An 18,438-nucleotide genomic window follows, 5' to 3' on the forward strand; every position below is an offset into this window, starting at 1 on the left:
TCCCGCTGGGGCCGAGTGCGGCGGCCGCCTGGGGGCCCGCACTTCCTATCAGGAAACGCCACTCTTCCATGGATACGTCGGGTTAATTGTGCATGAGGCTTTGAGCAACTTGGTCTAGTAGAGGGTATCCCTATCCATGGCAGGGGGTTGGAACTAGATTATCGTTAAGGACCCTTCTAACCCAAACCATTCTGTGGCTCTATGATGCAACTCCTTTCGAGCGGAAGGTGCTCGACAGTGTGAAAACTCTGTTCAATTACGGCCACAGGCAAGGAGTGCATACTGTGGCTTGTCGAGTAATACTAGTTTGAACCCAAGGTAAGTTATTTCAGCAATATAAAATCAAGTGCTCGCTGTCCTGCTCTTACAGATATTTACATGCTTCAATAACCACCTGCAGACATAGAAAGGTGGTCTTGACCTGCAAATGGCTTGCAGTGCATAGGCACAGTTAAGTTTTGCAGAGCAACAACCAAACTGCACTGTTTTTTCAGAAATACCAAAAATCATCTTTTTATGGCACAGGCACTCCAAATACCATGATGATGTCAAATCTTTGTATATAATTGCTTTGGGTCCCCATTGTCATGTCTGGCAAATTCTCTTAATACACTTCAAGTAACACATATTTCTTAAATGGGGTCTATGCATGAAACCACTTTCAAAATAAGAAATACCATGTATTGCTATTTATTGTGCAATACAAACAGAAGAAACCACCCACATTTGTGTGTTAGCCACCTTCCTCATCTATTAACAAGGTAACTTTATGGCCCCATTCTACTCTGTTACACTGGGAGAGTTCCAATTCAGTCAACTGGCTTGCACTGGAATACTAAAAGTAGCCTTTGGTCCATATAAAGCATTAAAAACCTAAGTGTTTTCCCACAGATTATTTTAATTTCTCATGCACGTTACAAATCTAATAACCAAAACAAAAACAAAATCCCCACCAACCAAAAAACCCTCAACAAACAAAAAACACCACAACAAAAAAATCAAAGAAACAGAAAAAAACCAACCACAAAACACAGAAAAACCCCACCAAAATCCAAAACCCAAACTTACAAAGATTAATTTCAGAATTTAGATTAACTACAGTGGCTTATCCTGCTGTTTGGCTTTTCATTAACATCAATAATATTAAGGTTCTTCAATGATTCTGGTACTGAATTTGTGAATTCTTGTAGAAGCGCAAGTCTGTGTTATCCTACCAGTGGGAATACTGACATGGTTATTTGGAAGATTCAGAGCATCACCCTTATTTTGCCCGAGACAAATGGAGGTTTTGCCATTAGGTTATACACACACACACACATGTATATCTCTATATATTTTAATCTCCAAGGTAGAGCTAACAGATCACCAACATTTCTGTAATTTATGATGTATAAAAACAGAAGTAGTACTCTTTTTCAGGCATATTACTGAAGTTTGGCTGTCCAAGATACAGGTTGACTGTGATAGTTTCCACATTAATACTGAGTATCATTCTGAAAGAACAGAGGCATTTCTTAGTTTCAAAGGGTAACACCAAGTCTGATTAGAAATAAAATTGCTGATTCTGTATGCTTGCTTAGATTTCCTCAGAGGCACAATGGTTTTAGTGATGGATAATCAGCCTGAGAATTAAGAGGACCAACAAAGTGTATTCTTACCAACACAGGTCTGAATAAATGCCAGAGTAGTAACTGGAGCCTCTCCTGTAACTGTAATGAATGACAAAGCCACAGTAGAGCTAAGAATTTTCTGGATTTTAAACCTGCCAAATTTTACCTCAGTAAAATGAATGCTGTATCTGCCCTCAGGACTTGCATATATGTATTGCCTCTGTGTGCTGTTTGAAGACTACTGGCTTTAACCCCAGAAGTAGATACAGTCAGTGACTAAAAAAGCTTTGGAGAAATATATGTATAATCTATATAAAAATGTATCCATTAATGTCATTCAAAATATCCCTAATGTACTATTCTTACACAGGCGGTTGTAAACTGCAGAAACATACACATCATTGGTATTGTGGTCTGTACCAGGTTTTACCATCAACATGGCGTTTACTCTTCTGATAACTTCCAACATTAAATCATCCTACATCAGAATTAAAAAATTACTTCAGTAAACAATCACAAAATAAGTTTAGCTGAACAACACGTCAGCAACCAAAACTGGTTAATGTTGTTAAAAATTGTCTATTTTTAACAGTGTATCTGTAAATCACACCAGCTTTTCAATTTGAAACAGATTTATTAAATAAATTATTCATTAAGAATTCTTTAAAGTAATGAAATTTAATAATATAAGTGAATAGTCTAGATAACGTTACTGCCTCAAACTTAGGTTAGTCATCATAATTTAGCAATTTTTTTCCTAGTGCTGAAGGAAGAGTCTGCAATTACACAGAAGTATTTCTAGAGCACTGTCAACAGTACAGCTTAATTTGGCTGTTGCATGCCTGTTCATGTATCATTTAATGAGTGATACAGAAATCTTTGTTACTTAACTGACCAGTCCTGAAAGTCAGCAATTATTTTAGCCAAACTAAATATAACTGTATCATAAAAACAAAATCCAGAAAAAGATAACTTTAAGTAACAGCATTCTCTAGAACAGATTATCTTTCTCATCAAATTTCTATACTTAAGTAAAATCTAAAGGTTGTCTTGCTGTAACCCTGCAAAGTGCTAATTTCAGTGTAACTAATGATGTGAAGAGTTCAGCATTTTGTAAATCTCCATTTAAATACGGAATTAATATTTTCAAAGTTTTTACAGATCAAGTCTACACATGCCTCTTCTCACCCCTTTCCTGGCCCCATCAAAAAAGCTGCTATATTTGACGGGCACAGAGACTTCTCCCTAAAATCTGAAAACTATCCAGTAATACATAGCCAGTTAATTTATTGCTCGAAATAGCAATTAACCCACAGTCTCAAGGGGTTTCCTGCCTTCTGAGCACAAGGCTGCAGATGAAGCCTCTTTCTTCCCATGGACAATATATTCCTCTCCAGCACAATATGATTGCTATTTCCCCAACACACCCCTCTCCCCACACCTAAAAAAAAGAAAAAAAAAAAAAAAAAAGATAAAACACTTTTTTTCTAACTCATCATCTATGGCTTTTCCCCATGGAAATAAAAAACTTCTGTTCCTGATTACAATACCACTAACACAGAGGAACAGTATAACCTTCCCCCCGACAAAGGTTGCTAATAGGGATGGTAACTGTGGGCCTGTGGCAATCTTGGTTTTTCTTCCTCATTACTTTGAGTTATACATTTCAAACATCTTTATCTAAGGACATTTGTATTGAGTAAAATACTTCTGTTTCAACATAAGTTCTTCAACTCTAATGTATTGCAGTACAGTTAGAAAATACCTCCCTGCATTTTCTTTCCTGAATATTCTATCGATAACTTTCAATTATCAGTTGAAAATCATTGATTTTCAATTGTCAGTAGCTTCAGTGTGTTACTAGGCCAGTTCTTTAAAATTCTGAGACTGTTTTGGCATAGGAATAATTAATCAGGACCTAAAAAGTTAAAACTACATTCTTTCCCAATAATGATATTGGTCTGTTATTTTACAGTTGTACAGAGATGTCTCAATTTTGATATTTGACAGAAACATATTGGGCCTAACTACAACTGGATAAAACAGGGGTTTGGGTGCCTCAGTTCTTCAGTTGTAGCAGGCCTGACAGACCACAGCACTCACGTACCCCACTACTTGTCTGCTTTTTATTTGTCTGTAGTCACATGAGGTGGTTTACTAACAGTTCTCACCCACAGCTTTGCCTTGCTGTCAAATCTTCATAACTAGACTACCATAAGATGTTCCATTGCTCAACAGGCACCACACTCCCACTGCTCCTGTTTGCCAGATTTAATCAGAAGTTTGTGATGTATTGATCCCTCTGGTTTACTCTCCTAAGTTTAGAAAGGTCTCACTCTAATGTTACTTTGGAAAAATAAATAAACGCAAAAGCTTCAAGGGCAAAAAGTTCCCAAAATCCACGTCACACTACTGAAATCTAGTTCATGAACTTGGAAAATTTGCTGGGATTTACCAAACTTCTCCTAACATGAAACGTGAAGCCAGCCTGTTTGCCTGATTGTTCACTTAAATTAGTCTGCAATAATTTCTGAGACACATTTTTACACTGGTGATGAACACAGATCATTATTTCTGTGTATACCCAGAGTGTATAAGCTCAATTCTGGCAAGAGCTGACTAAAAAGCACTGATTCAGCTGAAAGTAGAAATAAATTCTCATTTAATCATTCCCAAATGATAGGTGTACTGTCTGTACTTCAGAGAGGAAAGGAAGGAGCCATTACATCATCTCTCTGAGACCAAACTGTACAACTACAGCCTACACCATTTCATGCTCTCTGTATAGCTATCTATCCTTCAGCTTTTCAAGACATTTTCAGCAATGCAAAAATCTGTGACATACTGACACAGAAGGACAAACATAACAGGAAACTAATTTGAGTGAATGTGTAAGTAAATCATAACGGCAAATCTGAAAACTTTTAAGCTGAGAGTTACCCCAACTTTAAAGTTTGCTTCCATACTCTGCTAGAGAAGCATTCTCCTCTAACTGACAAGGGTAGCAGATGGACTGAAAATAAAATCCTAATTCTAGCAACCCTGCACATGAAATCAGTGCAACACTCATCTTCTTGCAGGAGATTCACTTTGCAATTCTGGAAGTGAATTACAGATACTCATTTAACTGTTGGAAGCAAGATTGTGTCTGAGCTGCTTAGGGTTGGTAGTGGTTGGTTGTGGGAAATCTTGGGATGTTTGCATTTGTTTTTGGGGTTTCTCAGTTTTCTGAAAAGCAGCAGCAGTAAAAGCCTTAGACCAGTTCCAATAGCTACTGGCAAAGCACAGCTAGACAAACTCAGCTGATGTCATCCCATAACCAGCTGTGCCAAACAGTCTCCCTAAGGGCTTGCAGGAAAAAAAATAAAAATTAGGTGTAGCTAAACTTATCTAACAACAAGCAGCCACCTCAAGGGGCCCTCTCTTCTTCCTACTGGGATACGTATGCACCCTTGCCTCTTCTGCGGATCAGGTAGACATGAGTGAGTCAGTTCAGCTAGCTGCTCTGACAGAAAATTATCCCTAGGATAAAGAACATACAAATCACTCAAGCAGCTGAGCTAACATGCAGCTTCAGGAGTGCTAGCTCGGATACTGAGGATGAGGAACTGGGAGGAGGGAGAGATGGATGGAAGAACAGTACTGCCTCTTTCCACACAACTCAGTATTTCATTATCTTAGCTGTAATGTAAAACCACATCTGAAAGAATCTTAACGTCTTGTACCTTCACAGTAGCCTGTGCTTCCCTGAAAAAAAAAAAAAAAACAACCAAAAAATACCACCAAAACCAACCCTGGAGGTAGGAGATGGGTGTTGCAACTGAAAAGAAAAAAAAAAAAAAATAGCCAACGAATGGAGAGCCTGTAGTTTTTCCATTAACTTTCAGACTTGCTCTCAAAAGGGAACAAGAATCAAACAAGGCAAAAATAATGAGCTGCGCGCATCTTCACGTATACAGCTTCTCATCAAAGAAGCCGCGCTAAGAGAAAAAGCGGTGTGACCCGAAAGAAAAACAAGCCCCTTCTAAACCACAGACAGGATTCAGCCCCAAGGGCTCCTCCCCGCACGCCGCAGGTGCGGACAGACGCGCAGCCTCCCGCAGTCCCTCTGCCTCGGTCAGACAGCAGCCTGAGGCGGGCGCCCCGGGCCTCCCCACGGGCGGATCGTGCCTCCCCTCACGCTCACCCCGCGCGCACGCGCCCAGCGGCGCCTCCCCTCGCCGCTTGTTTTGGAGGTGCGCGTGGTCCTCCCCGATTGGGCGCCGCGTCGGGCCCCGCCCCGGCCCTGCGGCCGCCAGGGGCTGCGCGCGCGGACTACGGCTCCCGGGGTGCCGCGCGGCGGCCGGCGGAGCGCTGGCTCGTGCGGGTGGCGGCTGCGCGCGAGGAGCGTCTGTGAGTGTGCGCGCGCGCGCGCGCCGGTGCTGTGGCGGCGGCAGCGCGCGGGCAGGTTGAGGTGAGCGCGGCGCCCCCGCCCGACGGGTCCCGCCGCAAGCAGGAGCGGCCGCGCCGGGAGCAGGCGCTGCCCCCGCCGCTCCCGCTCGACTCGTCCTTCGCGTTCCTGTGGCAGCAGCGGCTGCTGCGCGGCGGGGCGAGGGCCGCCCTCCCCCGTCAGCCGCGGCGGGTGGAGCGGCGGCAGCAGCAGCAGCATGAGCGGCAGCGGTGCTGGCCGAGGCACAGCGGTGAGGGCGCGGGTGGCAGCGCGGCTGCTGGCGGTGCTCGGCTGCGTCGTGACAGCTAAGGCCCAGGTAGGAGCCAGCGGTGGAAGGATGCGGCGGAGCCCCCTCATGGCGGGGGAGGAAAGGGGGAAGAGAAGCGTGGCCGGGCAGGGATGCCCCCGCGGCCGTGGGCAGGGCTGGGGACCCGTTCTTGAGGAAAGGGAGAGCAGAGGTCCTCATTGTCGTGGGCTGGAGGAGGTGGTGAGGGCGCTTCGGAGGGTCGTGGGGGAGAGGGCAGCTTCGGGGCCGTGTCTTGTGCAGCCTCCCCGGCGGAGAAGTCGGGGGATCTCCCGCTGAAGTCTGCAGCCCAAGTCCTTCCTATTCTATACCCTGCGGTTCCTCCTTGCTGGGGTCCAAGGCGGGACCGGTCCGTTGGGTGCCTCCGGTCCGTGGGGCCCCGCTGCTGCGGTCAGGGGAGAAGTTGGTCGGTCTGGGAAGCACTGCCAATACGCGTATATAGCGGTCCAGACATACAGGAGAGTTGTTACATGCAGGTAACTCTGCTTGTTGTCTGTGGGATGTTGTGTTGAAGAGTTCTGGGTTGGATCATACCCTTGACTATAGGCAGAAACTTGGGTGTGCTCGTGAAGTTGGTGAGAAGCCATATGGTCGAATGGAAATAGCAGTGGCCCGGCTTGGCTTGTGTTTAGCTCTGTGTCTATTTGCCCACATTGCAAAGAAGAATGAAAATGCTGCCTCTTTCTGTAAATTGCCTTTACAGTTTCAGAAGGGCAGGTGTCTCAGGTTGAGAGTTTGCTATTCATCAGCAGTGTGGCTGTTCCTGAAATAATAGTTTATGTCAAGCAGGGAAGGATTTTAGCTGGGTCAAAGACATTAGAGTGAGTTTATATGGGAAGTCACAATGTCCATGTGGAGCAAAATTTGGCTTCTGTATCCTAACATTATTTTTCACATATTTTTTAAATTTCTGCTTTGTATAACATGCTATATTGTAAGTGACCATGCAAAGTAACGACTCGTCTAGCATATAGCTTTGATTGCAGGTTTGTTTGTTTTTGTTGTAAGTTGAGGTTTTACCCAGTTTAAAAATCCAATATTTTAAAAACTGGTTTAGTGTACCTAAATGCTAATTGAATTTGAATTCTCAAGGAAGCCATTAACTGGGATGGTTTTATTATGACACGTGACAGCGAGATCGGTTATTTCTATTCCAGCAAATTGTTAGCATATTGTGTTTAGAGTTTAAATACTTCGAATTTGACTTACACAGGGAAAAGATAAGGTAGCTAGTAGTTCTTGGAGTCATGTTACCTGTAGCTTTTCTCTCATTCTGCAACTATGGCAAAGTAAAACATTAAGGAACGGAACAAGGTGTCCCAGTAGCCTTCTAATTGTTGAAGCAATTTAAGTACAACAACCTGATAACACTAATAAGGTTGTTTGTATGAATAGACTGCTCGTTAGTGCACACATTTATTCAGTTTTTTCTTAATGCTAAAGTGCGGAATAAATTTCTCTTTACAGATTTCATAAGGCGAAGTTGATGCAGGTTGGACAGTGACCTTTTAATCTGAAAGTTTGATTTATCTTGGAGAAGATGAGTTAGAAGTTCAACATCTCCAGTACAGCTCTCATACCTGTACAAGAACTAAGCTAGGTTGGACAATACCTGGAAATACTTTGATAAGCATATTGGAAATAGAGAAGAGTTTGCAGCTATTAAATTTTCAGATGGATTTTTTAACACAGCTTATAGTAGGCTCATGCTTTTAGAGTTTGTTATACAGTTGGAAATAATTATCAGATGAAAAGAAGGCATGATACTTGGCCACTGTAATAAAATTGGTGATAACTTACACTACAGTTGACTATATATGTGGACTAAGTTCACTAGTATAGTTCAGTTACAAAAAAGGCAAAAAACAGTGGTATGAATAGCAAAGTAAGTCTTATGATACGTAATTTTAACTGGGTAATACACTATTCTTAGTTTTGTTTCCAGTTTAAAAAAGTATTCATTGGAAGATCCAGATGTTGACAGAAATGAAACAATTTTCTGCATGTTCATAGAGTGTTACATCGTTATGTAAGTGAGAGCACTGAAGGCTACACATGGACTGATAAAAGAACTCCAACTGGAATACTAGAAGCCAGTGTTGCAGTTTTATTAGTACTGTTAACTGACTCCACTGATGTGCAGTATGGGTGTTTCATGTGTGCTGTCAAACCATTTTATAAATTGAGGTTTGGTGCAGCTATAGCATAGTTTAATTTTAGAGCATGCCTTCCAAGGAAACATTGATTTTGCTGTTCTATGTATACAGAGAGCTAACTGTTCCAATTTTGAAAAAGTTGTGAGAAATAAATGGGGAATTTTGTTTCATTGCTCTTGTTATTCATATTACTTTTTTCTCTTGATAATTTGTTAGGAAATTCTAGTTTTTGGGGAGGGCTTTTTCCTGAAACTTCATAGTGTTCTAAGTAAACTGTACTGCATTTTGAAAGCTGTTCTTAGAATTGAGATTTTTATCGAAGACAGCTGGCAAAGGGGTGACCTCCAGTAGTTTGCCATCTTAGTTGAATAAGACAACTGCAGCTTTTTATTTTTCCATGGGGATTTGATGCTGAGTGTAATTACTGCATATTTATTTGGAGCACTTTTTCCCTGGAAAAGCATCTTTTGGTTTTGCGTAGATGGTAAAAATATTTTTGTAAGCAGTGGATAGCTCCATGAGGTGGTCATCAAAATAGTTTCCTACTCTTTATCTCCTGAGTCCAAAGAAAATATCTTGGATCTTTTGTACTGCTTTCAGCTTAATAATTGTTCTTCACTGTTTATACAGTTAAATATTTGAGCAAAATATTGGAAGTTATCTTTTTTACTTTTTTTATATTGCAGTGAAATGTACTGTTGTTTGTTTTGTGGTATGGTGTTACTTGTAAAGACTGCAAAATTCTTTTCTGCCTATGTGTGACTGATAAGAAAATTCTGAAATTTGAATGAAATCATTATAGATTAAAATGCATTGGAGGGGTAGTATTTCTGTAAGCACTAATAACATGTTTTGTCTTCTGACTTTAAAGTTGGCAGTCATGTGGGCTGAGAGCTTTCTTGGCTTTGTGAAAAGTGTGTAATTGCTGTTTGCTCTGATTTGATGCTAGATAGCATTAACAAGGCGAGCATAACAGCATGGAAGACTTCGGGTAAAGTAACTTCCCTTAAATAAGTTTTACTTCATTGCCATCCATATCTACTCTGCAGAATTGTGACAGCCTGTTTAGTGCCTCTGGAAATGAAAGATCTACATAAGTTGAATTTTCTACTTAAAAGCTTTATTGCCAAACCTTCACCCCTTTACTCTCACAGAGGGCTGGGGAAATTAATTCTCCAGGCCTCTTTTATGCTTCATAAAAGAACAGAAGCATACAATTAGGTTTCTAGTGACTTTTTTGCATCAAGCTTGGTTATATAAGGTTATCTGTTCTTTAGTGATCTATCATGCATAAAACAGATTAGGTGATTTCATAATCTCATCTGTGTGAAATTTGTGGAGAAAAAATGTGCCGCAAAATATTCTTTGTCTCCTTTTGCACGTAACCTTGGAATAGTTACAAGCTCTTCCAAGGCCATGCAAGATAGACTTTCCTATTTTATATGCTTTCTAGGCCATCACGTATGTCAATTAATTTGTTGTCTGGCTGAAGAACAGTAGTAGTTAACAGGAGTGTTTGGTTCCATTCCCTAACATATGATCTTAAGCCTTCAACCTCATGTTTGAAAGGCCTTTCAAACATGTTTGTAGTTTTTTGAGATGCTATGGTTAGGAGTAGTTAGTTTGGATTTAATTAAATTTAGCCTACAAATGTTCATAGAAAAAATACTTCCACTGTTTCCACCTTTTGCTAAGACACTGTCACAGTCTTGACAAAAGGGTTGCTATAGCTCAGTCCACTGAGTTAGTTTGCCCTTTCCCCTCTGCTGCTTGCCACAGTCCTGCCTTCCTCTGCTGTGCTGGCAGTAGCGCGTCTGCGCTTGTGTACACTCTTCTTCATAGTCTTAAGCTAGCGCAGTACCTTGAACCAGTTGCTGTCCTGGCAGAAGAAGTGGGATGGGACCTGCAAAGTTCACAGTTTCACAATAGGTTTACAGCCTTACAGTACAGGTGCCTGCGCCTGGTTTTCCTAGTATTTATTTGCAGAATCTAACTGTGCAGCTACTAACTTTTTGGGCAGATAAGTACCTATTCCCCTTTATCCAGTGCCTCTAAAGAAACTAGCTGAAGCGTTCCTATGCTTTGACAAGAACTATAAAAATAAGATGACAGTGTGTGATTGTGTGATTTTTTTTTTTTTTTAGGCAACTCAATTAATGAACATTTGCTAGGAGAATACTCGGTATGGAACTCCGATGGGCTAATATACCTTGTGTTTGTAGTTTGGAAAATCTTGCTGCTCATTCTGCAGAAAGTTCTATATGCCGAATCTGTTGGGAAATAAAGAGTGTTAGTCTGGCTAACACTGTATGTAGAGGTGGAGTTAAGCTCAAAAAAAGTGCTAAGATCTGTTATTTTCTGTGTCTGAGTGTGTAAGGTATGTTGTAGAGTATTTTAATGATGAGAAATAAAGTATTTGCATTTCACTAGTATTTCTTGTGATTGCCATCTATTTCTCTTTAGGGGATTTTTCTGTAGTTAATATTGCATTTCTTGATTTAAAATAAATTTTTATGTATTTTTTTAATAGCTCACAGGAGTCCTAGATGATTGTTTGTGTGACATAGAAAGCATCGATGACTTCAATACTTTCAAGATCTTCCCCAAAATACAGAAACTGCAAGAACGTGATTACTTCAGATATTACAAGGTACCATTAGAATGGTATTTTCCTGAATAATTTGAATAAAATCCAGAAAATATAGGGAGGATTACACATTTGTCATGGTTTAAACCCAACCACAAACCTCGTTCACTCACTCTCCCCACTTCTTGCCCTCCCTCTGCTCCTGGAGGGACGGAGAGGAGAATCAAAAAGAATGCAACTCCCACGGGTTGAGATAAGAACAGTTTAGTAACTAAGGTATAACACAAATCACTACTGCTACCACCAATAATAATAATGATAAAGGAAATAACAAGAGGAAAGAATGCAACACCTCAACACCAGATGACCAATAACTTGCCCCACTCCCCCCAGCCGAGCACTGACCAATACCTCGTCCAACCCTGCAGTCCCCACCCTTTGGGGTAACTCTCTGTTACCTCCTGGGCATGACGTGCTGTGGTATGGAATACCTCTTTGGCTAGTTTGGGTCAGGTGTCCTGTCTCTGCTTCCTCCCAGCCTCGCCTGCTCCCTGGCAGAGCATGAGGCTCAGAAAGTCCTTGGCCAGACCAAGCATTCAAGCAGCAACTGAAAACATTGGCGTTATCAGTGCTGTTCCCAGGCCAAAAGATCAAAGCACAGCACTGTACTAGCTCCTAAGGAGGAGAAAAATTACTGCTACTGCTGAACCCAAGACAACATTAAATCAACTTGTCTGTATTAAGTTGTCTTTCAGAAGCCAACAGCTCTTTGATTGTAGCAGGTTTTCAGTCCCTGACAGTTACGTTGGTAGTAAGTTGTGTTTGCTGTGTTAATCCTGGAGTCAGTGACGGTAAATCATGACAACTACTAAAGGCAGTATCTTTGTACTGCAGCATCTAGAAAAAAGGATTGTATATTAGCAACTTTCTGACAGCATGCAGTACTTGTTTTCTAAGAAACCTGCGTAATTTGGAGCTGAAATATTGCAGTGATTTCCTTTTTTTATAAGTTGCTAATATAATAAGCAACTATAATAGTAAATATTAATAATACTAAATTTTTTATACTAATTTTAGTATTTGCTATCTAGAGAACTGTTATTCCTTTGATAAACTGGTAAAAGTACTCAATTTTCAAGTAGTATGTAATAACACTTTGTAATGACTTTAAATACTGTTTGTCTCTGTATTAGACTAATAAGAAAAATAAGACTTTGAAGCCTGATACTTCTCTTTTCAGATATGTTTAGCTTGAAAGTTGCTGGTTTTTATTTTTTCTTCTTCCCTCTCAGGATGTAGCAAGCTATCGAGCTGATCTGGTATCAGACAAGCATTACACTCATGCAAGATAGGGTTATGAATGTGAGGAAGGAGAAAAAACTGCTAAAATCTTACTTTTCTAGTCCGAGCAAGCAGTAATGTGTAGCTTCACCCCGAATCAACTCCTGCTCTATGGTACAATTCTAACTTCACTTTTCAGGAAAACAACGTATGTGTAACTTCAGTGGTAATAAATCACATAGTAGCGATAATTAGATTCTCCAGAAGCACCAGAAAGGTACAAAACAAAGTATTTGAAGAGGATGAGCAACAGGTATATGGGTTTCATACAACAGTAACCTTGTCCTATAAATTTAGAGCTAATATTAATTTCAGCAGCGGTTCTGCAGACTATACATTAATGGTGTGTTACAGTCCTACCCCATTTTATTAATGAATGGGCAATTACAAGGGCCAGTGTGCAGTCCACCCGTCACCACACATTACTTAGTACTTCCAGATGTGACAGGAATGAATTTATGTTGAACAAGCAAACTGAGTAAATAATCTTTTTTCACCCTTTCCCTTCTGAATAAGCAACAGCGGGGTTTTTTTATGTCCCTGCAAAGAATCATGAAATTGCTGTTAAGCACTTAGATGCATGTGGAAATTGTGAGGGTAGGCAATGATCATCTAGGTCAACTACAGTGTAAGTAAATACTGAGTAAGCATAGGGGAAGTATGCTTGTTCTGGGTGTGAAAACACTCCTACTCTGAAGTAATTTAGTTTGTAGGAGAATTTGATCATGAACATTTCTAATTACCAGCCACAGTGTTTCCACTGTGTTATAGTTCAACAGTCTCAGAATATATAATACTGAATGGACTAGCTAATTTTTATTTAAAGGATGAAGACAATTTCTTTTTTTTAAACTCTTGCTGAAATTGTGCTAGGTGAGTTCTAGATAGTGGAAGATTTCTCAATGAAAGAAAGGAATAAAAAATTTTGTCTCTGTATAGTTTTATATGTTAAAGCATGCAGACTATGGAAGCCTCATGACAAGAAGTCTAACTTTTTATCTGTGACAAGTATTGAATAATACTCTAAATGATAATAATGAAATGAATACTTCGCACTGTGAAAAAAGCAGAAGTTTGATATAGTCAGCAAAGGATAGGTATTGATTAAAGTACAAGCACTGTACAACTTCAGTTTGTCTGAGATCTAGGACTAGTATATTTGTAGGTGTTCTTTCTGAATTAACCTGCACTTTAGACAGCAGTATTCTTTTATTTACAGTTTTCTCTGTGTAAGAAGTTACTGCATGAGTTGCTTATATCTTCTTAAATTGTTAGCATTTTTTATTGTTAGAGTTTACTTTGGATGAGGTTGTAGTCTAGTCAGCTGGTCTTTTTCTGTCAGAAATTGGTGGGAGGGGCATGTTTTATGTATTAGGTCTTACTGTGAAAGTGATGTAAAATGTAACACTGTGCTTTATTTAAAAAAAGATGATGAGTGAACAGGTACAAAGAGTTCTAGAATTTTATATTTTTTTTTTCTAGGGATGATGTTTTAGCGTGACAAGAGGAAAGGGGGGTGAAGCAACCTAAAATCTGTGCTTTTAATGTTTCTGTGCTAGTATGGCTTGAACTGTAACTAGAAGATAGTTGTCATCACTTCTAAGAAGTCATATCATCTGTTGAATGTCTTGTTAGAGATTTTTTGACTGAGGAATCTCTTTAACATTTTAAAGCTGAGTTTACAATTCCTCGTCATTCTGCATAATTACAGCAAAATGGAAACCTGGAAAACAATCTTTTCTTCACATGTTCTATAGCAGTTAACTTTGCATGTATGTGTTTGAAAATAGAGAACTTACTTGCCAAAAAGTTTGGTAGAGAAATTTAGTATAATAAAGGGCAGATGAGCAAGTCAAGCATTACGTTTTAGTCTTTGGAGAACTCTTGTGGTATTGACAGAACACTTGAAGAGGGAATTCTTTTTGTTTTACCTGAATTTGGGTACGTATTATCCCCGAACAATTTATCCTTCAAGGAGCAGAAGTTGTGTCTTTATTTCAGGTCCATAATTTTGCTTTTTATTTATATTTATAGTATTTTTATAGTATTAATAAAAAATAGAATAGACTAGGGAGAGTAAAATCTGGCTATAATTCATCTCAGATTCTTCATACTGTGCCAGTTCTGTATCAGAGGCATATTGATCTAGTTTCCCAGTATATGTTTATATGTGTTTATATGTGTTTAGTATATGATGTATAATGCCAGGCAGAAAAAAAACAATGATAAAAAAAATTAATTAAATTCAGGCTTTTTTATTGCTGAGTCTCAGGTTTGACAATTCAGTGACTGGAGCCGTTGGGCTTCTATTACTGTATTCCCCCCTAAACCAGGCCACTTAGAGTGGGTTTTATCACTGATATTTCTTTGTGTAAGGCTAATGGAAAGCTGGGATTATTTTTTTTTCCTTCACTGATTTTCACATTGACAGTCCAAACACAGTAAAGTATTTTAATCTCTTGCAGTGTAGTATATGCTAATATATGTGGTACTTTTGTCTTGATTGTGCCATGTCATGAAAAATAGGAGCACTAATCATCACAGGGTTTGCTGGTAATGTTTCTGAATTGGTTTCTCTTCATTATTTGTATTTGTGCTATATCAGATCCCTAATTTAAGGACATTATGATACTCATTCTTCCTTGACTAGCTATGATGTATAGTAATGATTGCCTGTTTTTATTTCTTGAAATCTGAAATCACCCAAGCACTTGTTTGAATGAGGAAACTTGTGCACTAGTCTGTCCTACATCAAATGTATTTTCTTGATCTGTATAGTACGAGTACAACTGATTGTAACTACAACCATTTTAGAACAACATATGACTGATTTGCCTTCATTTTAGTGGTTTATTTGCTGCTTTGAAGTTAGTGGTAAGAGATATAGTTTGTGCTTTGACATACTATGTGTTTGTCTCCATTGGAGACCATTATCACTAGCCTTTCTACTGTAGCAAGCTTCATCTTATATACTCAGAGGGAGAGTAGTTCAACAAACCAACCAGACTCCTACAAAACCCTCAGACTTGAATTTAATGCTTTTTCACTGTATCCCCTCCTTTAATTTTAAAGAATTTCCTGATTCTGAGAGCTCCATTTTCCACACACCCCCCCAAAAAAAATGTCTTATGTAAGTGTCAATTTCAAACTTTTTCTTTGTATGTTTAGGTCAACCTGAAGAGACCATGCCCATTTTGGGCTGATGATGGCCATTGTTCTATCAAAGATTGTCATGTAGAGCCTTGTCCTGAGGTATGGATCAAATAATATAAAATAGAAAAAGGTTATTTGTTTAAAAAATTTGCCAATTTTCAGTGTCTATTCTAACTATATTTACTAATGAGAACTTAAATTTAAATAAGTGACTGTAAAATTGTTTTCCATTTCAAAAGCAAAAATACAGCCAAAGTATTTTAAAATCTTAGTCATTTTACCAATAAAACAGATAACTTGAAGAATAAGTCTATTCTAAGCTGTAGCACCGTTTTGGCTATAACAAGTTGAAAAGGTAAAGGAGGAAGTTAATTATTTAAAAACAAGTTTACTTCGATCTCTGTAGGAATGATTTTTAATTTGTGGATTTTAATCAGGCATGATGATTTCTGTGAACAGTCTAAAACCTGATCTTTTGTTTGTTTTCAGAGCAAAATACCAGTTGGAATTAAGGCTGGGAGCTCTAATAAGGTAAGTAATCATTTGTTTGCCAAGTTCTTACTGATTTTTTTATATTTTATTTTTAAATTTAACATTATGGTAGCTGTGTAACTTTTTATTACAAACCTGCAGTCTTGGCATAGTGATGAAAATGTTAACATAACTTATCAGTTCCTGTATGTGGCTTTACGTTTTTACTTTTATGTATAATAGTGTTTCTGACATAGCTGGTATTGTCGTATGGTTCTGAATCAAGCTATGACAGGCCCTCAGTCAATGAATGAATGACCAGGGACATCAGTACATGGCCACAGGCTAAGATGCACAAAGGGAATAGCAGTGCAGTCTTTTGTAAGCATCGTGTACAACCACAACCTCTAATATTGAAAGAACCTGAAGGATTACATGTAGTTTTGCCATATTTAATCTTGAGCAGGTCATTAGTCTAGTTAGTCTAAAGACAATATACGTTCAAGTGATCAGTGCAAGCTTAAGTAGTCAGTTTGTGCTGCTGGCATTTGATTGCTTCTCTCCAAGTGATCCTTCCTAGATCACCAAGTGCTATTAGCAAACCCAAGGAAGTAAAGAGGGTATGTATATACGCCTAGAAAAGAGGTCAGAGCAGAAAGACCAACAACTCTTCTCCACCCCCAGATCCTAAACACAGTGCCCAAGAGTAAGGATTTTAGCAGTTAATGGAATAATAGTGACCATATGAGAGATCTTCCTGTTGAGTGCCTTGGCTGTGTTGCAGATTCATACTTACTCTTGCTTAACTATCATATTTCCACCCTGCCCAGTACTTTCTGCTGGACAGGCATAGTTGCCGCTTGCATACCTGAGTGTGGTTCACTGTATCATAAATGACTATTAGCATTAGGTTTAGACTTTATGCCAAGAAAGATTACCAAAGATAGATGAGAGGAATACTTTATTGTGATTTGATGACTTCTGTGTTCTGCTGTCATAAAGAGTGCAGGGAAGTCTGGCCAAGCTTTAGCTCAAGAGGAAGTCTCATCTACTGTTTATATATACATTGTTAAGCTCACTCAGAAGTAAAGTGTGCCTCTTTCTTTAAAGGTTTATGCTGATTGGAGAAAAAACATCTTTCTCCTTGTCATGGTTTAGATGTCAGTCTTTCACTGTTTCAGCACAAGTAACAGTACTTGTTCTGGAACATCTTTGGCACTATCTGGGCAGAAGATCTTGAGATTTTGAGGTTTTAGTTTGTTTGGGTTTTTTTTGGGTTTTTTTTTTTTTTTTTTTTTTGTATTGAGACTATTCTCTCTCAAGCTTAATTGTAGAGAAACTGACTTCTGGATCCCTAAAGAGGCATTTCAAGACTTTAAAGACTGTTTTAGAAAGGATTCTTCTCACAGGCATTTGAACTTCCTCATTGATAATCTTGAGAGCCATAACAAAGATGTTAATTAATAGCTGTAAGATATGCTGTTCTTCAGACACTTCACATGGGCATATCGAATTCAACTTTGGAAGTTACAGATCAGCCACCTTTTGCTTTCACCATAGTAAAGGAACTGGGATAGCTTATTTGGGAATCTGTCATTTGCCGGTATATTTGCTGTAGTAATTTCTTTTGAATTGCCTTCTAGGTGTTGCAGCCAGCTACAGTACTGAAAATTTGGCAATTCCATACCTTTAATCTGTGGCAGAACAAAGATATTAATATCTGTCGCTTCTCTGTAAGAAAATTAAATATTTCTGCAGGAAAGCTGTCATCAGGGCCGATTTAAATCTTAGCTACACCGTTTTCTTACTTATGATTCAGTTCAAGGTCTTTTTTGGAGCCATTTAATATCCCTTCTAAGGAAACATGAAATTCATCTTAGTATGAATTTTTTGTTTCAATGACTATGCAAGTACCGTGCTATTATCCTGTGCTTGATCCGTTCGGGAGTGTCCTGCATCTTGTGGATTATCCTTGAAGTATTAGTTTAGGAGGGGGGAAAAAAAAGAAATAATAGATGTGTTTTCTCCTGGGTAGATTCATGCCCAGTTGGTCTCTTTGGTCCTAACCATGTCTGGCTTGAAAGGTGAAAACGTCAAAAGCATCTTTTTAATAATGAGAGGTACAATCTCTTGAGTAGGTATACTCAGGGTAGAATCCTGTGAAGTTGTCTGTGGTCTTAAGTGCTTAAGTTCAGTTTCCCATTGCCTTGATGAGTTTGTAAACCTCTAGCTTTGTTTAGGCTATTTAGAGGTATTTTTGTTTGTTTGCTGAACAATGGAGAGAGTAGTTCTTTTGAAAGCTCATCAAGCCATACCAAGGACTACACTTGCAGAGCTTCCCTGTGAAAGTGCAGCTAGGGATACAGGATCTATTTAATTCTTGTAAC

At 39.1% G+C, this 18,438-nt stretch overlaps 1 protein-coding gene across 2 annotated transcripts in view; it reads left to right on the forward strand.

Moving 5' to 3' along the window:
* The first annotated feature begins 6,069 nt into the window (after positions 1-6,069).
* The window catches only part of ERO1B (endoplasmic reticulum oxidoreductase 1 beta), a 32,443-nt gene continuing 20,074 nt past the window's right edge, over positions 6,070-18,438 (forward strand). For both annotated transcript variants that reach the window (XM_065680223.1, XM_065680224.1), the window contains exons 1-4: positions 6,070-6,355; positions 11,030-11,149; positions 15,596-15,679; positions 16,070-16,111. In XM_065680223.1, coding sequence (XP_065536295.1) covers positions 6,257-6,355; positions 11,030-11,149; positions 15,596-15,679; positions 16,070-16,111 — 345 coding nt within the window. In that variant the 5' untranslated portion in view covers positions 6,070-6,256. The remainder of the gene's footprint in view (positions 6,356-11,029; positions 11,150-15,595; positions 15,680-16,069; positions 16,112-18,438) is intronic.

This window comes from Lathamus discolor, chromosome 5 (genome assembly GCF_037157495.1).
Source record: "Lathamus discolor isolate bLatDis1 chromosome 5, bLatDis1.hap1, whole genome shotgun sequence".
Lineage (NCBI taxonomy): Eukaryota > Metazoa > Chordata > Aves > Psittaciformes > Psittacidae > Lathamus > Lathamus discolor.